General features: G+C 37.6%; 2 protein-coding genes across 13 annotated transcripts in view; one reads left to right on the plus strand and one right to left on the minus strand.

Moving 5' to 3' along the window:
- The window catches only part of LOC139120186 (putative leucine-rich repeat-containing protein DDB_G0290503), a 176847-nt gene extending 162562 nt beyond the window's left edge, over window positions 1-14285 (minus strand). For 8 of the 11 annotated variants that reach the window (XM_070684375.1, XM_070684358.1, XM_070684367.1 and 5 more), the window contains exons 1-2: window positions 13924-14285; window positions 9435-9528 (exon numbers count right to left, since the gene is read on the minus strand). The gene's annotated coding sequence lies outside the window, so the exon portion shown is untranslated. The remainder of the gene's footprint in view (window positions 1-9434; window positions 9529-13923) is intronic. The other 3 variants (XM_070684439.1, XM_070684430.1, XM_070684404.1) reach the window with 1 other exon arrangement.
- Window positions 14286-18878: 4593 nt separating this feature from the next.
- On the plus strand, window positions 18879-23186 carry LOC139120097 (zinc finger protein 665-like). Of its 2 annotated transcripts, XM_070684197.1 has the most exons (4): window positions 18897-19152; window positions 20081-20205; window positions 20471-21256; window positions 21341-23186. In XM_070684197.1, exons 2-4 carry the CDS (start codon window positions 20166-20168, stop codon window positions 22450-22452), a joined length of 1938 nt encoding a protein of 645 aa, XP_070540298.1. In that variant the 5' UTR covers window positions 18897-19152; window positions 20081-20165; the 3' UTR covers window positions 22453-23186. The 2 variants fall into 2 exon arrangements, with proteins under 2 accessions (XP_070540288.1, XP_070540298.1); XM_070684187.1 differs by having other exon boundaries at window positions 18879-19152; window positions 20471-23186.
- The last annotated feature ends 671 nt before the right edge of the window (window positions 23187-23857 follow it).

Consider the following 23857-nt stretch of genomic DNA (forward strand, 5'->3'; position numbering starts at 1 on the left):
TAGTTTAAATCATTTATCATTACTTTTACCTGATTACAAAGCAATAATCCTTTTTTTCTTCTTCAAGTGTTCAAAGTTGTTACAATGAATAATCTACTTTCATATCCATTATCTATCATTACACTGTCTTACTCACTACAGCTGACTTTGATTTTGAAAGATATCTCAAGGATGTTGCAGCAATGGCCAAAGGCACAGAACTAACAATGTTATCGTGAAACCACACTCGCTAAATTTGACCATAGCTTCATCACCAACACAATAAAATAGGTTTTCCTGTATGGTATATGATTTTTTCCAAAATTGGGCAATTGAGATGATTGGTTTTGGAATTATCAAAGATTTGCAGCTTTCTTTACTCTAAATATGATTGCTTTGATGTACACCATTATCATTAAACAATGAACAGAAATCCTTGCAGCAACTTGAACATTTTCTCAGCTTACTGCTTATAATAACATAATTTTCACATATTTTTGATTGATTCTCTATCAAAAAGGGTCAAGTAATTGTTGTCTGTGGGCGTTATCATTATCATTGGTGCGGTACTTGAAAGGCAATTAATATCAATGGAATTCTCAACCTGGGTCCTTTACATAAATACAGCTAAAATCTGATACTGCACAATATGACCAGTTCATTGGCCAGACTTTGCCTGACTGAGTTTGAGACACTCCCACCTTCGGCATGAAAGTGGACTTATTTTAAGCCTTGAGGGCGAATGAAGATCACAATCTTGTTTTTGTAAATACTGAAACTTTAATTTTTTCCCAATATTGTTAATACAGCGTAAAGCAGTCATATTGAATTTCAAATATTTGGGTAATTTCTTTTCCAGATAACTCTACATTCCAGTGACCCCTAATTTCATTCTTGATTTTCAGAGATAATGGTTCACACTTGAAAAACTATTTCAGGCCATATATTACATCATATAAAGAGTTGCACTTTGCACTTTATCAATCTTCAATATGGAAATACTGCTGTTTTTTATGGTATGTGTTATCCTGTCTCGACAAAACTTTTTACAAAGTCCTTTGAAAATTCTCCCATGGACATGTTACTGTGACAATACGTGAACATATGCTTGAATTAGCCATTGGCTTTCAATGCTGTATTGCATAATTTCTCTCCGATAATTGATTTATGGCTGATCATAAAATATAACATTTAATATTAACTAACACGTATTATATCATACCAGTATATTGATGGCGCAAATGAAGCAATCTGATTGGTCGAGAAAAGAACCCTGGTATATTCGTGATATATACCACAGCTGTACACGCACAAGCTCTTGACTAGAGCAAAAATCCTTTTTTGACGTACCATGCCAGAATTTCAAAATATTGTAAAGATATAATAGCAATAAATCACACCCAGCGACATTATACTACGAGATTTTGAACAGCTCACTTCATATATATGCACTCAATATTGCTTGGTGTACATGTATATGAAATGTTAATATTTAGTTTAAAGAAAATAAATGTCAGGATTTAAATATATACATGTACCTCTGTATACCTCTTGAAACTTTGTATGACTTGGTTCATGATCTTGAACTCCTTAATAATATTTGTATATTTAAATATTCATAGGGTCCCCTGACAATAACACATGCCATGGTGTGAACACACATCCTACATTTGAAAGTGCTTTGCAAATGTTAGAAACCATGGTAGCGGGTGAATTAATAGATAATTGCGCCACTCCTTACCAATTGATTATTATCTCTTCTTACAAATCGATTCTGTACACATGTAAACCGATATACAATAATCTTTCTGTGTATGCACTCTTAAAATTAGCTATTATCAGTACGCTAGCACATGATTAAGAATACAACAGCTTTCATGGTAATATTTTTATTTTGTTGACTTACAGCTCAGCATGGGTAAACATGTTTTAACAGACTAATGTTGGAATTTCCAACATTAGCCCCATATTGTTTGTTTTACCTGACCATGTCTTCCTCTTTATTTCATCAATTTTTTTATTATTTATTTACTTATTCATTCATTTTTAAATTCAGATTATGTCATGAGATAGTATTGGTGCCGGGAAGGAGATTAACTGATGACTTATCATAGTATTACCAATTCAACACCTGATACATCTATTTACACAACACGTATCAGCAATTCAGCAATGAATTAGTTGCTATGAAAACCCAAATACACTATACACAATGTCTTACGTCATTACTATCTGATCCTGCCCTCAATTCACAGAAACTGTGAGTTAACCCTTTCACCACTGTGGTTAGAACCAATCCAATTGTTTTCTATGGAAAAGCAGAACCGCTAAGGAGGTAAATGGGGTGAAGGGTTAAAGTTTAAATATATCTTTTGATGCATGTCCTGCATGGAGAAACACAATCTGTGATTGGCTGCAACATGTATCGATTGTGGTATAGCCTTTGTAGCAATAGAGTCTGAGTGATTTTTCCTTATAGTTCTGTAGACGTGCTTTTCATAGCCCCCCCGGATTATGTTGTACTGTAATAAGGCTGAGCTGCAGTACGGGGGTTCCATGGTGCAACAGTCCTTCAGTTCAAACTTTCTTCAGTCCTCAGAAGACTCAAGAAGTCATGATTTTAAATATTTGATCTTTGGATGTTTCATTTTTGGTAATCATATATGATATCAAACAAATAAGTATAGATGGATATGAACTTGACTGAGATTATCCTGTGGCTTGCTTTGGATTCCCTGTGGAGCACATCCCCAAGTTCTAAATACTGGAGTTCTCGGTACTGGCACAATAAAACCATTTTGGCTATTTTTGTACTATTAATCCAAGCCCTAAGGCTACAGTCACTGCCTCGGAACACACACACGAGCCGAGACTTCCTCAATTTGTATAAAACTTCCAACATCAAAACAAATTTTATGATTAAACATCTCTACCTTCACCATTTTGTTATAACATTCAGCTTTAATAAGTTACTTTATATAAAATTACATGATGAATACCACTATATTAATTTACAAGATAAAGTTTTGTATATTCATGAAAAACAAAATAAATTCTCACATAAATTTTCATCCATTTGAATTTAGATTTCATAAACATCATAAACAATTACTGTCTTTATATTGAAAACACAGTGATAAATGGTCATTGGAGATAATCCATGTCTAATTAACTCATTTGTCAACATGAACAAATATCAAAGAAACCAATGTTTGTTTAAAAAAAATCCAGTTTTCCTATAAGGAAGATTGAAAGGTTTTGTAATACCACCATCCTCTGTTTTCCTATAATCCACTGAAAACTTCAGTATTGATACCGACTTCTATAGTACTGAGTTAATGAGGATATAATGTTAACAGGCGACTTAGAGGAAATACAGTAATTCAAGAAATGATACTCGAGTTGCTCCATCAAATATTCAGTGTGTTTTCCAGTCTATTTTTTAATATAGCGTAATATTAGACACTGAAAAATTAATGTCCTATTACAGAATATAACTTGAAAACCCCCCTATGGGAAAAAAGACAGGGCAGGGAAGTTATGTTGTTTGTTTGTGTTTGGATTTGGTTTTAGACAAAAACACATCCCTGACTTCACCGTTTTTGTCCATTGCTTATTTATTATGTCCATTGATTTCCACAATCCCCTTCAAACACACTGGCAAACTCTAATACTGCCTAGGCAAGTCTTGTGGAATTATCTCTACAATCTTGAAAATACCACCTAGGGCAAATGCTATCAACCATTCGTACACAATTCTGATGACAGTCAGAGCCATTCAGAAAATAAATACACTTGCTGTATTATAAAATGTTGATGACTAGGCTGACTGACATTGACCGTCTTTATGGAGTTTAACCCTTTCACCACCATGGTTTGTCCAAATCCATTGTTTTCTATGGTAAAGTTGGACCTGTACACAGGGAACTGGGGGTGAAAGGGTTAATCTAACGCAACACAAACTTTTGGTGACTTTATAGCTTACACAAGATTTGGACAAAACTTAGCAAGACTGAAGAATAATGGGCTAAAAGCAAACAATTTTACAAACTAACATACTCCTAGGGGGTCCAGCTGCTTCACAAAGCTAGAGGAGGGCTCCCTAAGAAGTACTGATTGTATAGGCCACTCTTAAAGCTGTATCCTGAACAGTTACAAAAGACTTGGTGAAATACAGAATGAAGTGCGACACAAACCTGACAACATAGCACTGATGTTGTTATGTGAGTAGAGAGCCCTTGTCATTACTGGCCCTAAAAACAAGTATAACACAAAATACTGCGATTGTTGTGTTTAAGACATACCCAGAAGACTTAGAAATGATGGAATGCGAGGACTCAGATGACAGTTGAGTGCGTGTTAGGTCGTAATCTGTGCTGTCCTGCACAGGTGCTGCCAACAGCAAATCAGTAAGATACACACATGAGCTTGATATGTATATGAGCTTGATATGTATGTACACTGTCATAGCACATTTCTTTTCTGAAGATCACCTTAATTCGATCAAGAAAAGTAGTACTCTCTACAGTTTCTGTACCATGATTAGTTGATGGTGGGCTGAGCTTGTTCAATTTTCTGCCTGAAGTTCAGGCTGTCTGATTAAAAAGCTCTTTTAAAAACATCTCGGTACCACACTTTGGTAAGCGAGTAAAGTGAGACCTTGTACGTATAGACCAGAATACGTTGATATGGCAAAATTACGGGCTACCAGGATTATTGAGAAGTTAATAAACTTGAAAACATAAATAACTTTTTATTACCTTGGATTTGTATAGCACATGATATTATAGTGTGGCTTCTAGTCCTACGGCAGCAAGTCATTGATACATAGTAAGTCTGTTACAGTTGCGAGTCGTAGTCCTACAGCACAATAATATCCTGACCTTCCTCACTTTACGAAATCTTTGAAAACTTGACCTTGTTTATCGACTTAGATCAGTCAACCTTTAAGCAGTCAGTTTAATGGTATAATCCCAATTGCCTTCTATGATGTTGTTAATGAGCATCAATAAATATAACAGTACTGAAGTGGAAATGATTTCTCTAAGTGTTAATTGATTAGTACCAAATTTTCTGCATAACCTTACTGTTTTGTGCAGCAAGTTTAGACCTCTGCATTTAGAAATAGGGGTGAAATAGGATTCAACCAACACACCAAGGGGTTTGAGAGGTGTCTACATCATTTGTTCAAGCATTGTATAAGTTGGTGATTGAAGAGAGTATAAACAGAAATGGTCGATTATAATGTTTTGAGCTGATCATCACCTCTTTGTCAATCATCAGTAGTGCCACACAATTCCAACCTAGTTGCAACCATGTTGAAGTCACGGTTCACTTACATACATTCAACAGGACTAGTACCAGCAATGAGACAGATCACACTAAACTTCAAACCAAAAACCATCAGCCCATGGTAAAGTCCCATGTATTTTTGAATTTAGGCAGGGGGGACCTACCAGTACCATTGCATACAGGAAAATGGGGCGGAACAGGTTACAACACAAATGAATCTATACACTCAGAAATCCACTTGTCCATGTCCACCTTTAACCCTTTTCCTGCCAAGTCGGTGAAAATCCGCTTGAAATTCGGTGTAGCTAGAAGCTGAGCAGCCACGGCCGTTATTCTCCTAAGGCGGTGGAAATCGGGTTACTTTTTGGTACCCCCTTTCCTGCCTAGTCGACGGAACTACGTTTTGCTATCCCCTGTGCGTTTAGGGGTCATCCGAGGACAGGTTTTCTGACAAGGAACGCCTTTTCCCCTCGAAATGGGTTCGCAGGGAGTCGATAGACAGGGAAAGGTGCAGAAACCTGTCCGCCAGTCCCCCACACCCGAGGGGGCTGGTTTTTTTTTACCGCTTTTTAGCGGACTTGGCAGGATAGCATGGTGACGTTTTCTGGCGGAGTTGGACGTACTTGCTGCCTGGCACTATAGAGATTGCTGCCGAACTTGACCAACTCGGCAATGCTAATCTAGAAGGCTACCTCTTGCAAACGACTTGGCAGATATGCCGATGGTGCGAGACGAAAGTCACTTATTCAGTTGTGCGTGACTGAAAATGAGAACGTATTTTTGACGGGACGGCTCGACTTGTTCCTCCCATGGAACGGATATGAACGACTCGGAAATACCATTACAAACTGGTGTCCGACGTACTAAGCTGGGCTTCAGCTCTGCAAGTTCAAGCCAGGCAACGTCCTTCACCGCCTTGGCCATGCCATTCAATGGACGTAGCTTTGGATTTTTATTTATTCCATCGTCCGAAGTATTGGCTCTGGTTTGCAGGCAAACGTATCCTCTTGCCGACGCATTGGTAACTACGTACGCTGTTTGCGTACAGAGAATTCAAAAGGTGACATGAGGTCAATATGCTACATGTACGGGGATACCGCCTGCATTTTGCAGGGACTGCTTTTGTTATGCAAACCAGCTAGCAGTACAATATGGCTGCCAGCATGTGGACACGTCGATGGCTAGAACAATGGAAGCATATTGCGTTGCACCCGTGCATCGCAAAAGTGAACTGAAGACTTGGGGGTAGTGACTGGTTATCACTGGTTAGCTGCAGCCCAAGCCATGTCGGTACAAACCCGTACCTGACTGAGGACCACTCGATTAAGTCAGTAATGAACGGTAACACTCGTAAGCCAACTCCCAACTGAGCTGGCAAAACTACATAAAGCTGTGCTTCAATGGCTCAGCCATGTCGTTAATACAACGGCAAAAACGTAGTTTTTGTGCTACACTGCCAAGTCGTTGGAGGTACGTATTCATTGACCCTACCCTAGGGAAACAGGACAGGTTTGACGGTGCTTCTGCACCCCTAGCACGACCCTCAGGGTCTCTGACTAACAGACGAGTGAGGTGATGTTTGTGCCTAGCGGACGTACGTAATACTGAAGGAGTTTATTTCCGAAAAAATAAACATGAAACGGCAATAAAATGACGCACTCCCAGGGGCAAACAAAGCCGGTGACCTCAATTTTTTTCTGCAGCAACCCTTGAGCTCCTTCCCCTGTCTACGGGCATGTAGAAATTATCGAAGTCTAACACGTATAAGTACGGCTAAAACTACCCTGAAAATGGGCGATTTCAGCCAAAATGCCTGGCAGGATAACATGCAGGAGAGCCAATCTTTTGCAGGCACATATTATGGGGCGGTTTTCTACTGACTTGGGAGAATAACGGACAAGGGCGCTCGGCAGGAAAAGGGTTACAAGTGAATGATTACAGTACTTCCAAAAGAGACTGTCATATCATTTACATAAGCAATAAAATATTATTATTATTATAATAAAAATATACGAGTCTCTATAAATCATATGGTGTAAATAATTCCAATCGACATATGAATATAAATTTCAATTTTCACTGACATAATTTGCCAGCTAGCAAGCAGAATTTGTGAGTATATATGTTTGTAGGTTGGTGTGTGTAACTATAAGTGTAAATTGTGTGTGTGTGTGTCTCTCTCTCTCTCTCTCTCTCTCTCTCTCTCTCTCTCTCTCTCTCTCTCTATATATATATATATATATATATATATATATATATATTTGCAGCAAAATGTGTTGTCTATATATTATACATATGTGTACGTGTGTAATTCTCACTGACATTTTACTGTATATTACCATGAAAACTGAAAATAAAGGGTTATATTGGAATATTGAAGATACTGTCCAGACAATAGCTTACAACTAACACAATTGCTCCCATCCTTGTCAACAGATTAAGTGTAGGCAGTTATCCTAATCATAGGATAAAACTCTGTCGTCAGGGAGCAAATTGATTTTACCGGAGAAAATTCCGATTACATATTCATCATGTATCTATTTGATATTACTAAATGTCAATTCTGATCACTATCTATTCTACGATTGGTAGATTTATTATTCATAAACCTCGTGGCTACAGTACTGGTGTGTGTATCATTAAACTCTCCAAATTTACAGAAATTACAGAGTTACATCACATAAGCCTTATGGGAAAATGGTGATTTGATTTTGAAGGACTCTGAGAACTAGTAAATACATAGACATGTTGCTATAATTTTCTAAATGCTTCAAGGACTGACTCCAATCTTCCTTATTCAATTATTCATTTATCTCTAATACTTTTATGGAATAAAGATATAGAAACATAGCCTGAGCCAGGCCCTTTGGATAATGTACAGTTTCAATAGCAAAGCATTTGCCTGCATATCCTTCAATCTTTTTGGATTTTCTATTGAAATCTTTGACTGCTCTGCCTCCCTAACAATTTACTCACAGAGCAGCTTACAACCGACTTGAGGGAGATCTTTATGAAACTGGACAAAACTGACTCAAGTTTTTCCTGTGACAGCTATAACATGCATTTATAAGACTGTGCAATTTGACAATACAGTAAGATCTAACGATAGACTCCCAGGAGTTTGAGCGAAACAAACTTCAACTACTATTCCAATAGGTCAGATTCTATTGTTATTTTTATTCAACCATTCAATTTTAGCTAATTTATTAATTTTTCAATTATTCCGTATCAATACTTCAAGTCAGATTTTTTCCAATTTCATTCAATTTTCCTTGAATTTGCCAATAAATATGAAAGGCCAATTTCAGCATTTTGACTTGAAGTTTAAGATGACCTAGCTCTTGAATAATGTTGTCATATTTCAATAGAGTTCACACAAACAATCTACTGAACAGTATTTTTGTAAATATTACGAAACAGAACACAAACTTGAAAGGGGTGTTATTGCTCATTTCCAAAACGTGAACTATGCACAAACCTGATGGATAGCAATGAATGATACTTTAACCTCTAAATTACCATACTTTGGATCATCCCCAGTGTTTTCAACTGGGTGGTTGGAACTATATGTAGTGAAAAAGGGGTGAAAAGTAAAGAATTAACATGTAATGTAGTCCAGGTTTTGATCGCAGCTGGTTTCTAACACTTACAGTTTATCTATCTGAATACCTATTTCACTGTGATAAATCAATTACCTGATGTAACTCAGGTTTCTGTGCACACTTTGCTTCCCAGTCTGCTACTAAGCAATTTCATATTAGTGTTATTATTGTAAACGCATCATAAGAAACTGATATTTAAAATGTTATCAAAATGTATGTTATATTCTGCAATTTGAATTCACTAGCTACAGATTATGACGGTACGGTCCTTGAGTCGCGTACCAATGATTAATGCACGACTCAACACTCTATACACTCCAGTATACCACTTACCACAGATGCACGGACAAATTGAATTCCCTTTCCGATCAGGTGAATGTGTTTTGTTGATGCAGACGGAAGCCGCGCTCGGTCTTATTAAATTTCTTGCACGGGGCTAGGCTGCACGAAGAATTCAACAAAGAAAACGGCAGAGCTGCCTGAGGCGTGTGTAAACCTGACGCCAGATGTCAGATGTAGCTGTGCCGTTCTCTATGACAGGATATTAGAGTGAATACTTACAGTGAAAACAGAAATTAAAGGTATGAAATCCAACTAGCACCACCAGGTAGAAATCTTGAACATCAGCCGTACACAAAGTTCTCCTCAGTTGCGGCTAAAAATAGATATTAAAAGTAAAAATTAAAACCATATATGATTGAAAATCTTTTAATTTTTATATCTTTCCCACAATATTTTTTCTATAGCAGTATGGTTTCCAAATGAACTTCAGTTGATTTTCAATTATCTCTTTTTTTGTACAAGAGCCTTTTTTGTGGATTTCCATGTCTGATCTGATGCCTACATTAAATAAAATTGGATATCACTTTATAAAAGGAATCAAGTTAAAGTTACTGGTTGGTGTGACCTACTTTAAACACATTAATTATTCATCGGGATTATATTTCTTTATTTCACTGATAGATAAAATCCTCAAATTTTGATCCTGGTGAAAATGTTAAACAACAATAGATTCTGTTGTTTTATTGGCAAAATAAAAGAAGTTAAATTCTAGTGAAAATGCCAAATACACAGTAATAAATCGCTGTGAAAATTAGCCTGTTTACAATAGTCAATTGATGTACAGGTGTATGGAGGACAAGGTACTGGAGATAGAACGTAGTCCAGAATGGTCAGGTATACAAATGTATGTCAGCTTCAAACTCAAAACTTAGTGATTGGGGATTCATGGAGCCCGAAACAAAATGTGAAATGTACTTTGTGTTAACTTGTTCATCCCCAAGTCCCAGTACACAGGTCCACAATCACCAAAGCTAACAATGGATTTGGGCCAAACCATGTCAGTGAAAGGGTTCAACTTGATGGGATGGCAGATTTGGAGGTGTTGGTAAATGATTTGGGAACCCTGGTAAAATTGCTGTTGCCTGCCGGTATGACAGCACTGATATACCAAGGGTAACCCTGGTAAAATGACTGGGGAACCCCGGTAACATTTACCTAGGCACTGCCCTTAACAAAAACACTGTTGACAGAACATACTGAGGGGCAATTTGGGAATTGATTCAAACACATATTTTGAAGAAATGAAACTCATTGTATCAGGGTGGAGAGGGTTAAGCTCTATTTCAAAAACAAAGCCACCCTATATTTTATCTTCAATCATAATTTATGCCGACATTCTGCAATGGAAACCTTATATATATGCATTATACTCAATCATCATTCAGCTTTTGTTTTAAAATGTTTGCTGCTCACAACCTGTTAGTAATTCAAACTTCCAATGTTGTATTTCAGCAACATCTTGCACTGGAAGAAGTTCAAATTACAATTTCATTATAGAAGTTTGATTCTTTTAAACTTATTCAAGGGCAGGGATTAGAGGTCAAATACAATGACTTTGATTGTCATACTATTCAGATGAAAGTAAATGAACTTATCCAATTATCAACCTAAAACATCAACACACATACCAATAAAATAAGAACAGTGGCAGAGTTTGAACATATTGTAGAGAAAATGCTTGCCAACACAAAAACTAACTGCTGGTGTGTATTCACAATTTTAAGCAAAGTCAACTCTGGTACAGTGGCAGGAAAGTCTCACTGTCTTTCTGCATCAACTACTGTTTCTAAAATTTATTTCTTAAAAAATCTTCTAACCTGTCACAAAAAGTTATATATAATACACAGAGGCATAGTATTTTCAACTACTCAAGACTTCAAAATCAATCAAAACAGAATATTTAGCTACACAAAATAAAAAAAAAACATGAGATTTGCATATTTTGTTTTAATATTACATGTGAAGTGTTTAAATTCAACCTTTTGGCCATTTATGAATAACTCTTACTTTGTCATTTCAAAAATTTAAATTTTACTCTTTTTTCCAGAACAATGGTAGTGGAGGTGTGAAAAAAGTTTTCAAAACACACAAATCAATGCTGGCCTTCAAAGGAATGTGATACAAAGTCAAAACTTGCAAGTAGCAGAACAAACTATATTCACAAATTCAATTATTGTGATGCTGGAGGACAAGTATTTTGTGTCAGTTAACCAGTTATTATTGATAGTTTTAAAGTGCTTAACGGGATTATGATAGCGTGTAGAGTTTTTCACTCCTTTTAATTGAGTCACTGACATGCTACAACTTGACCTCCTTGGGTAGCCGCTACTTGTATAACTTGGATAGCTGCCAAGGAGGGAAATTTAAAAAACTGTTATGTGCCTAGACAGGGCATTGAAGACTTAAGATCTTCATTCCCTCGTTCAAACAATTGGATCACAAACAAAAGACAGGAGACGCTCATTCTTGGCACAGATTCAAAGAGGGAAATTTAAAAGTTTCTAGCACATGGTTGTAAAGAGAAATCCTCCAGATCTTTGTTGGCATTCATCTATGCTGACTTTTACTGTGCTGACAGACACAGCTATGTACATACTTAGGCTGTCACATACCGTTACACAGGTACTGACACATCCTTTGTCATAATATCAGCCATAATGAAAAATGGAGATAATCTGTATGACTGGTTTTGGGGCTAAATTATGAAAACTTAATTGCAAAAGAGAAGCCCACAGTAATCGGATCAAATTGCAAAGCACTTGATCGCAGGAAAGCAATTGGTAATGGTTGCATACTTAATTGCAAAAACACACACTATCACTTCAGGGGTGTCAGATGAATAACTTGTAACACCATGTCAACAATATTCAGAGGACATCAAGCGAGAACTTACAATGTTTATAAAGCACTTAGTTTCGGTGTCAACACGCCAAATATGCAGTGTTCGTTACAACAAGAACAAACACCACAGGAGGCTTAATTTGGAACTTTTACAATTCAAGCTGGACTCACGCCAAATGGAAATTAAAATGGAAATTTTTCCCACCTGTTGGTGTTTCAATTCAAAGTGTCCAATATCTCCTGTTTGTTTTAAATTTTCTATCCAAACTACAGCTTAATCTATATGGTGAACTATATCCTGAGATAACTCCACAGAAATGTTTGCCGAGTAAGCATAGTAGCTGGGGAGGGTAGTTATTATAAGGCTAACAACCTGATAACAGTGGGCTTGTATTTGACAGATAAACATCACTGTTGACATTAAAAAAAGTCCAGTAGCACAGATTTTCTGGTCTGCCGATCACAGAGCATTGTGTGATGACGTCCCGTTGGGAATTGTCCAAAAGAAAGCAGGTACAAGCACCAACCAAAAGGTCTTCTTCTCACACACGCATTACTCAGGCCTCAACAAGAGCATCACTCAATCAACCCTGACTGGATGAATACATCTGTTACTAGGGGGTATTAACATCCACGTTTTAACTTTTCACTGCGTTTTGTTCCAACACATGCCAAGTCTACCCTGAAGGTACATACAATGTGATGAATTCAAAATCGCATTCATACTCATCGACAGGTGCTGCGGATCACCGTTACCGTACAGCTACAAATACTTCATTTTCAAGATTACGTTCACTCCCAAGGAGCAGCAGTTTTACCTAATATTCCAGATACCATTAACCTTCAGGTTTCCAGTAAAGTTCTTCAAATGTGTGTTCAACCGAAAATGAATTTAAGATACCATGCGAAAGTTTACCAGTTGCTTTTGCAAGAAATTCCATGATACCAAAACGCAAGACATTCAAAATTTAAAAGAACTCTTTCAAAAATACTTGTAATTAAATGTTCCTAATGACATACTTATTTGATAAAAGATCATAAAAACATGTGAGTTGATGAAATTTAAATTTAAACCAAATCCGAAGCGAACGAATTCTTTTGGTAAACTGTAACATTATCACAAATATTATGACCTGAGATACCCTAATCACTTATTAACGTATTAAATGTTTCACATGATGATATCAGCATGAGAATCGTTTTGCTGTCGTGGCAGTTTCGCGACAGATTGCGTGGTAAAGTAAGGTCTTATCAGCATTGCAATCGTTCAATGAGATGTTCAGTTGACTTAAATCAAACAAACGGAACGGTAATGTGTGACATTTTGATTTGTGGGGTCACAAAAATGTAAATTTAAACGTACGGTGGAACACATACAGTAGCATTTATGATCTCGATGGCAACGTACGCCACAGTGAATTTATATGATGTTAAAAACGCATTATTATTTTTCTTTGCCAAATTAAACGTATAAAGATTACGCGATCTGCCAAACCGTTTCAACACCCTGAACATGTGTACTGGACTGTGGTGCAGGCGATCGAGCAAAGATCATGGTAATAAATTTGTATTGGCGATCAAACTTCACGTCAACTAGCGTACAGTATCCATCGTCGAGAATCTGCGCGTTTACGGCCCCAAGTTGAAACAAAATTTTACCGGCGCACACTGACAAAACGGAGATTAAAATATCATTACAATTACACTGGAAATGTCAGTATTTATGACGTATGTCACAGTCTCGCTTCGATTTGATGCGTCCGGTGATCAATGTGTTCAGTGAAGCTTGAAGTTGAAACACTCTCGTAAGCACAAATTCGTGAAAATATTGGTTCGTCGTGACACAAATTATATTTACAGTACTTACATTGAATTCTTGAATGCCTCAAATGTTTGCTGAAATCAAATCTTGACAAGTTCTCGGCTATATCGCAAAGAAACGGACGATATCTACAAACATTCTCTGGACGCTCATCTGAATGTGTCTGGTCGTCTGTGACCGTAGTGTCAATGCAGTTGAGTGTGCTGCCACTTATTTCCGGAAGTTCTGTACCAATGCCAAAACACAGATTAAAATTCCCGCTCGCTCCACAATACTGAATACGGTGAATTGTGAATAATAGGTTCTAAAATCGACGTACAATACTCAAAAAAATATATAAATACAGGTTCACCGGGTCTCACTGACCGATATTCGTCGATAAGGCACAAATACCACATTTAACTGCAACAAAATAGTACCGCCGATCAGAGAGCAGGCCGAACTGGGCGGAATGATTCACCCTTAAGTTGTAATAAGTCTGATTATTTGCATATTCCTTGCCACAAATTTAAATGTCCGTTCGTGACAGGTTGTAGCCTGTCACATTTCTCACATTTCGCTGGTAAATTTCAGAGAAATTTTATGGTCAAATGAAACCGCAAATACTTTAATCGGTACACTATAAATATCAACTCTCACACATTTCTTATCTAAATTTGATCGCATTTTGCCACGCGGCGAACTCCACAGGTGCCAAAGCATGTAAACGAGCGCCCTCTGACGATATATGTATTGTTAGACTTTGTTTTTGTTTTCGTTTTTTTATGAAAAAAACTTTGGATTTGACTCAAGCCAATTGTTATCAGTAGTTAGTGATGACCTGTGTACAGGAAATCGGAATGAACAGATTCAACGTTCAAAGTCACTATTTTTAACTTTTCGTGATATCAAGAAACATGGTTGCGTGAAATCATTCAGTGTACAAAATGATGATGTACATAACTGCAAAACTGAATTGAAACAAATGGTTTTATTTTCGTCATCTTCTGGCAAAACAAATTGTTTCTATTCCGACTCATTGCTTTGCTATGACAAATAAACATTGCCACAATGTAATTGAAAGCTGCTATCCTTATCCATATGTAAGGCACCGCCAAGTAAGATCTCATTAACCCTTTGAGCGCCAAAATCAATTTTTGCCGCCTTTATAAAATATGCCCCAGTCATTTTTTCTGCTTTTTGCCGAAATTTTGATAAGAAACTGTAGTCAATGAAATGTGATGGCCATTTTTTCTAAATTTATCAAAATATTCGCTAAAATTTCATCAAAATTGGTAAAATGTTGCACTAAATTTGGTGGGAAAAATTACAGCACTCAAAGGGTTAAAAATCTTGCGCGAGGTACAAACTTCACATAACAGAGTATGTTCAGCCATACAAGGTGGGATTTGTGCACAGAACTATTTTTTGATAGAGCACGTTACACGTTTCATTAAATGTTTAATCTTGTCTGGATGTAAGAAGAGTTGAGGTTGTGCACACTTGACCATTATTTCAACATGTGTCAAGAAGTCAAACAACAGCCTGAGAACTACTTTTCATATCAACCAAATTCAAGAAAAATTTTAAAAACAGAGCGACTCTGTCCCTTTAAGGAAAAGTCATGAAGCAATGTAGAGTATTCATGATAACAAAAACAGATATTCAGGCAGATTATCTGGATAAGTTGCTTGCTTTGGCAAAAAAACTGAACTGATACTAGTACCAGTGTGTCCTGCACATTGTACAGCTTGTATACCTCACCTCACCAAACCAGAAATCTGACATTGTTGACACCGTTCCATCGGGAATGTAAATGTAACATTCACCCTGTCTGTCCAAAATGTTATCTGCTTTGGGCATTTAGTTATTTCCTAATCTACATGAAGGACAGAAGTTGTTTATTGTGAAAGATCAGAAGGTAAGGAATGCACCATCGAAAAGATGAAGTTATACCTTTTCCCTGTTTTTCCAATATTTTCATTTTCCATTTTTCTCGTTTCATCTGTAATGAGGCACAAATTCCCATTTAAACCTGAAACAATATGTCCAGACCATTTGAAGTTGTCAGTAATTCTGTGACTCTTCATAAATGTAGTATGCACCTCGAAGTGAAAGACTTAAACTTTTGCTCAAACTTTCCTAAAAGAATATTTCAACATTTAATTTCAAAAATCAAGAATAAAAGTCAAGGAACCACCGTGCAAATTTTGTTCCTACAGGACACAACATTTTCCTTCTAGATCTGATTCCTCTATCATTTCTATATTTTGTTAATCAGCCAACAGCCTCACATACTTCCCTGCTTCCAATTACTGTACGTGTAACTTCTCCACTGTTCTTTCTGACACAAGATCAGTATCATAGCTCTGTGAATTGTTATGTTACATACAGCTGTAGGTCATCTTTGGCTGTTTTGCGGCGTATTCCCGTTATATTGATATCAAGTTTGCATGTGGATACAATGGACATTATAACACACCTCATCCACAGTCTGTATTCTAATTCGCACAATTGATAGTCACGTGGGATGCGTTCTTTCTTTTAAACAACGTCATCAGGCATCATTTTTTGGAACTGTTGCCTGCCAGGCATCAGTTCCGAAAAATGATGCCCGCTGACGTCACCCCCCCCCCCCGACCTTGACGCATGCGCAGACCGGAATGTAAACAAAGATGTCGTCTGCGGTCAATCGAAACGATAGTCGATTGTGCTTGAATACAGCAAGCGACTGTGCATATATATGTACATAGACAACCTGTAGCGTCACCACTAATAAGAATTGGGTCGACAATATAATTGAGAGCTTGAAACAATGAAAACTATTTTTCAGGTAAAAACAGGGAAGAAGTTACAAATGATGTACATATGATGTAATGAATCAATCAATCAGCCGAATTATGGTCAATGTATCAAAAACAAAGAACTGAGATCATGTGTAGCCTACAGTAAACCACATTCTACCCTGTACTGCATGTGAAGCTATAGCGGTCAAAGATCAGAGTCGTTGTCTCCATGTGAGCAGACAATAAACATGGTGATGCAAGGTATCATGCATGATTTATAACAAAATCTGACATGAAGGGATCCTTTCACATAGGAAAAACAATGAGTAAAACTAAAACAGACCAACTGCTAGTACTTAATACTTGCAGATGAATTTCCTCTAAGATTTGAACAATCTCATTTCAGAGCATCACGTAAATAGAGAGTAGATACTCTAAATCAACATCCTAAGGGACTGGTCAGTTTCTTCAGCCGGGGGGGGGGGAGGCAGTGGATTCATGGGGGGGGGGGTCACCCTGTTTTTTGACTTTGGTGATAGGGGGGTCACCATGTTTTTGAAATGCCCAATAGGGGGGGTCAGTGTGTTTTTGAATTTTGACACAGGCTCATCATTGCCTAAAATGCTAGTGTCAGCCACAAATTTCATCATTCGTTGTATTTTTCGGCGCGCCCTTCGGGCGCATGACTTTAATAATCAGTCATATTTTTCAGCACGCCCCACTTTACATGTAACATATCAAGCATACATACATCAGAGATATCTGTACGTTCCATATTTTTCAGTGTGCTCTTCAAGCTCATTACTTTAATATATCAGACATTTTTCAGCATGCCCTTCAGGTGCATGACTTTAATATACAAGGCATATATATCAGAGATATCAGGATGTTTCATATTTTTCGGCGCGCCCTTCGGGCGCCATACTTCAATAAATCAGAGATATCTTGATGTTTGCTAAGTGAAAGTGTACCATTATGAAGTCTGCATTTCATATGAAAAGGATGACAAATTCCTGATACTTTTCTGTTTTCTCTATGAGAATTCAGTATGAGAAAGCAACATGCACAAATATTTCACAATATATATTTGATACAGTGACTTATTTTAGAGATAGAAAAATGACAAGATATCTTTCCTTCTCATTCATGCAATTATTTTCCTTTTTGTCACAGGTTTTCTGTAGAAAGATGCTTTTTTATCAACAAAATAACAGTTTAAAAAAGGCAGTTTTTGTCATTATTAGCTGTGCTTCTATGGTTTCAATGTTACAAGAAAAGGTCCTCTCAGACACTGTACACATCAGATTTGGCTAAAAAAGCTCTCTTTGGCTCCTCAGGAGATTTAATTGGATGGTTGGCAAGTCTTAACACCCATCAAAGTTTTTGATTCACTGCTTTTTCCTCTTTGATATTAATGATTGACATCCATTTCTGTACAACAGTTCAGGACATCTGGTTAAGCATAGAAAGTGTGAAATACATTCACAGCTCATTCAAAATACAGCTCATTCAATATGTACTGTATTCAAACTTTAAGATTGACACTTTGAAATTCCTATCTTACAACTGACATGTCATTAAAATATAGCATGACTATTTAAAATATAAATATATGTAAAATGTAAAATATAATATATATATATATATATATATATAATATATATATATATATATATATACATATATATATTGTATATATATATAATTTATGTCCACCTTTTTGTTTTACCTATGTCGCGCGCCAGGGGGGGGGGGTCACCCTGTTTTCGAAATTTGGAATAGGGGGGTCACCCTGTTTTCAAAATTTAGGAATAGGGGGTGTCAGACACTTTTTGACGTTGGCAAAAAATAATCCACCGCCCCCCCCCCCCCAGGCCGAAGAAACTGACCAGTCCCTAATTTTCTTGCATACAATCTCAGTGTGTACGTCAAATTAGGAGAAGAAAATTACAATCTGCGGAGCGTTTACTCATACTCCAGAATGCCAGCAAAGCAAGTCCAGCAAAGTGGCGAATGAAACAAATCTCAATAACTGTAAATTTGTAGAGCAAATGAACTAAATTACAAAGCAGCTTGGCAGAAAAAATAATCATTTTACAAAAAAAGAAGAAAAAGAGAAATATCAAAATAAAAAAAATCCGCATCATCATGCATTCAAAATGCATCCTTCCAGCCACTCGTACTCAGCAAGCACAGCAACGAAAAGCGCCCTCAAGAAAAGGTCAAAGGTGAAACGTTTGAATAGGTCCTCGACAAGCAGTTCGGGTGTGCAGATTACCGACTGATCACTAGTGAAGCTGAAAATAGCCATTTCTTCTGTAGTTTTCACCTTTAATTATATTTCCGGGGTATTTCCATGATTTTGAAGGGTTGTACGACAGAAATCGTAGTATCAAGATGACATCGTCGGGAATAATGAACAATAACAGCGCTACTCTTCGGGGTCGAGAGTATCAGACCAGTTACAGCACGGTCTCCAGTGGCTGTGACATTCTCTTCAGTCCTAAAGGTATTTACTCCACCATGTATGTCAATCCCATCATGGATGTAAAATCTATTTTTTACATCCACGATCCCATAAAGTAGTCCCCATTGGTCTATAGAGGATTACAGAATGTGTCCACTCGTAAAAAAAATATATGGTTTCTCGCCTCAACTGTCTACTTTTAACTTGTATCAACAGTTGAACCCCAGTAAAAATCTGATGATTTTCAAAAGATGACAAGTAATAGGATGTAAATCTCAAACAGCAACAAGGAAAATAACGGGCCACAGTACAGGATTTTGCTAATCATGATCATGGTGATCAAAATGTAAAAGTGACAGAGTCACCAGGCAGCTTCCCAGCTTCTGAGGGCACACCAAATTTTCCATAGCCTAATACTGGTGTTTATATTAACAGTGACTTTTATCTGACCTATAAGCTTTTGGAACAGAAATAAATGTGTTTTTCATGTGAATATTGTTGTTATTTGCAATGTAACCCATCCTGAGGATGATCAAGGACCGCTATGGTTGGACGTAGCCCTGTGTACCATGCTGTGTGTTCACAGTGTTGTATGGCCTCCGTATAACACCAGGAATACACAGCACGTTACGCAGAGCTATGATTGGTCATATCAAAGGAAATGATGGTGACCTCTGATCATATTTTATGAAAATACTATCTACTCTTTCAATAAAGCGTATTTTTCAGAGTTTTAAAACTATTCTCTGAATTACACAGGAGAGCTACACTTAACTAAGTGATCTCCAATAGTCGTAATGAATCATAAGGTATCTCCAGCACTTTACCTCAGTTGTATGTGAGGCTTGAGATGTATGCAAGTGTCTGACACAGTACATTTGACCCAAATGAATTTTACTGCTATATGCAGTCATGATGCATCAATTCTGAGTGGCTTAATATGTAAGTGATGTGTTCTGTATTTTCTCAGAATGTTCAGCAATTTGTAAAGCTGCTAGACAGTTTGACCAACTACGTGAGTTTGGAAAATCGTTTGAGAGTCTTTCAAGCATTATATGTCAGAAAAATCAGGACAACACATCATCCATGTGACAGGTAAGGTTTTGTGTGTGGGTTTCATGTGTGTTGATACAGCAGAGGTGAGTGTACATGATCTGTCGTTGCGCCAGCATTTCAGGCTTGTTGACTTTGACTTATTCCACGTGATAATGTTATCAGTTTATTAAAATTTTGAAGTTTTGTCAATTGCTTGTAGAATAATCATTAAAAGTGTTATTTTACAGAATGTAGCTATTCTAACTCCACCCTTGTATGAAATATTGCTTCCTTGAACTTTTCTGTACCCTTCTCTCTAAAACAGGAGCATCAATGATAATAGAGAGTCTTGTCCCAAATGGTCATGTCACCTTGGAGTATGGCAGCCTTAACACAGAAAAGGATAGAGAAGATTTTACTGCACAGCATGACCACGTTGACAACCAATCTACAGAGGACAAAGATTCCATCAGTTTGTCTGAGAGTGACACGAATAATGATGAAAATAACTCACAGAATGCACTGGTACAGGTACGCAGTAATAAGAGCCAGGAGTGTGAAAGAGGTGATTGGAAAACAAGGCTTGTAAAGGATTGCCCATTGCAAATAGAAGAGTCTTATTTCTGTTCAGAAAGTTGGACAACATTAGTTTGGAAGTGTGCACTAAACGGCAATGTTGAAAGAAAGAACAGACCACATGCATATACAGATTGTGGTGAAACATTCACTGGAGAGGACAGTCTCAGGAAGCACAGACTGATCCATTCAGACCTCAGACAGTATGAATGCAAAGTTTGTGGTAAAACATTCACACAAAAGAGTAGACTTGGTAAGCACAATTTGGTTCATTCAAACCTCAGACCATATGAGTGTGAAGTACCGGTATGCGGTAAAACATTCAAATATAGAAGCACTCTTAAGAAGCACAGATTGATCCATTTAGGCGTCAGGCCGTATGAATGCAAAGAGTGTGGTAAAACATTCACACGTATGGACCAACTTAGGGAGCACATTTTGGTTCATTCAAACCTCAGACCATACGAGTGTGAAGTATGTGGTAAAGCATTCAAAGATAGAAGCACTTGCAGGAAGCACAGATTGACCCATCCAGGCCTCAGACCATATGAATGCAAAGAGTGTGGTAAATCATTCCCACGGAAGGGCTATCTTTGGGAGCACAGATTGACCCATCCAGGCCTCAGACCATATGAATGCAAAGAGTGTGGTAAATCATTTCCACGGAAGAACAGTCTTGGGAGACACAATTTGGTCCATTCAAACCTCAGACCATGTTTCTGTGAAGTATGTGGTAAACCATTCACACTAAAGAGCGGTCTTAGTCAGCACAGGTTGACCCATTCTGGCCTCAGGTGCTATGAATGCAAAGAGTGTGGTAAAACATTCAAAAGTAAGGGCAGTCTTACGAAGCATGAACTCATCCATTCTGGTTTCAAACCATATGAATGCAAAGAGTGTTGTAAAACATTCGTTCGTAAAGACCAACTTAGTGCGCACATTTTGGTCCATTCAAACTTCAGACCATATGAGTGTGAAATATGTGGTAAAGCATTTAAAGATAGAAGCACTTGTAGGAAGCACAGATTGACCCATCCAGGCCTCAGACCATATGAATGCAAAGATTGTGATAAAACATTCACAAGGAAGGGCTATCTTTGGGAGCACAGGTGGATCCATTTGGGTGTCAAACCATATGAATGCAAAGAGTGTGGTAAATCGTTTCCAAGGAAGAACAGTCTTGCGAGACACAAATTGGTCCATTCAAACATCAGACCATATGAATGTGAAATATGTGGTAAAACATTCACACTAAAGAACAATCTTAGTGAACACAGATTGACCCATTCAGGCCTCAGACCGTATGAATGCAAAGAGTGTGGTAAAACATTCACACAAAAGAGTAATCTTAGTAAGCACAACTCGGTCCATTCCAACCTCAGACTGTATGAGTGTGAGGTATGTTGTAAAACATTCAAAGATAGAAACACTCTGAAGAAGCACAGATTGATCCATTTAGGCGTCAGGCCGTATGAATGCAAAGAGTGTGGTAAAACATTCACAAGTATGGACCAACTTAATAGGCACATTTTGGTCCATTCCAACCTCAGACCATATGAGTGTGATGTATGTGGTAAATCATTCAATGATAGAAGCACGCTTAGGAAGCACAGATTCACCCATCCAGGCCTCAGACCGTATGAATGCAAAGAGTGTGGTAAAACTTTCGCACGCATGGAGCAACTTAATACACACATTTTGATTCATTCGATCAGACCTCAGACCACATGAATGTGAAGTATGTGGGAAATCATTCAAAGATAAAAGCACTCTTCAGAAGCACAGATTGACCCATTCAGTCCTCAGACCATATGAATGCTAAGATTGTGGTAAAACATTCACACATACATACCAACTCAGGGAGCACATATTGACCCATTTTGATGTCAAACCATGTGCCTGCAAAGATTGTGGTAAAACATATTCAAGGGCTGTCTTAGGGAACACAGATTCACCCACTTTGGTATCAAACTATATGAATGCAAAGACTGTGTTAAATACACAAGTAAGGGCCCTTTAGTGTACACATCCTGAGAGATAAGTCGCTTCCAGTGATCAATACATTTCTACAGATCTCATCTTATAAGTCTTAACAGAGTTTTCTGATAATGGGCCCAGGGCCTTTATTCATAAAATGGGTAAAGTGTAAATTAATTTTGGGGTGGGGGGGGGGGGGTGGGGGTGGGATTGCATCATTATCTATATCTGTAATTAAGTCCATAAGGTGGTATATACTGATTTTACACATTGCTGACATTTACCTGACAATTGGGAGGGGAAAGTAGAGCTGTACATAACTTGCCTTTCCACTGGCATATGAGGAAAATACCCCCTCCTCCCACTAAATTATGATGCCTTGTAAGCTTGAAGACTTGCAGATGAAAATCTCACTGACTTTCCTTTGAGATTTGAACATTTCCCATTTCAGAACATCACATAAATAAAGTTTAGATACTCAAAATCAACATCCTGATTTTCTTGTATTTATTTCTGAATGAGCAGGGACTAGGAAATCACTATGACAGTCATATTGAACTCTCAGCATCTATTTTCACCTAAATAGAAGTTGCATAAGGAGTCCTGTAGTCAGAGTATGAAATAACAGTCTACCTGCATTGGGCATTGAAAGTACAGCCATTCCAATTACCTGACAGTATTGAAAAGTTAAGACATATTAATGTCTGATTTTTGGTTTGTCGAGATATGAGGTAAGGTGTATAAGGTATAGACCCTTTTCATAAGTCTAGCGCCCTCCTGTGGCCACTGTGAATTCGAAGTCAAAGCGAGGCCACTGGGGAAAACCCTCCAACCCCTGCCCAGGGTTTTCCCCAGTGGCCTCGCTTTGACTTCAAATTCACAGAGGCCACAGGAGGGCGCTAGACTTGTGAAAAGGGTCAATACACTATGCTATTCTTGTACAGGATGCCTGGGTACTATTTTCTACCAATTTCCCTACAATGCTGTACCATATCAATATATTGACATATTAAACACAAATACATACATCCGTGGCCACTTTAGTGTTGACCAAGCCTACTTGATACAGACAGAAATTCTGCTTGTATAAAGACGAAACAGACCATGCCAAGGGTTGCAAATAAGAGCTAACGATTGGCACTCTGTGTTAAAAATTGAG

Source organism: Ptychodera flava, chromosome 2 (assembly GCF_041260155.1).
Source record: "Ptychodera flava strain L36383 chromosome 2, AS_Pfla_20210202, whole genome shotgun sequence".
Classification (NCBI taxonomy): domain Eukaryota; kingdom Metazoa; phylum Hemichordata; class Enteropneusta; family Ptychoderidae; genus Ptychodera; species Ptychodera flava.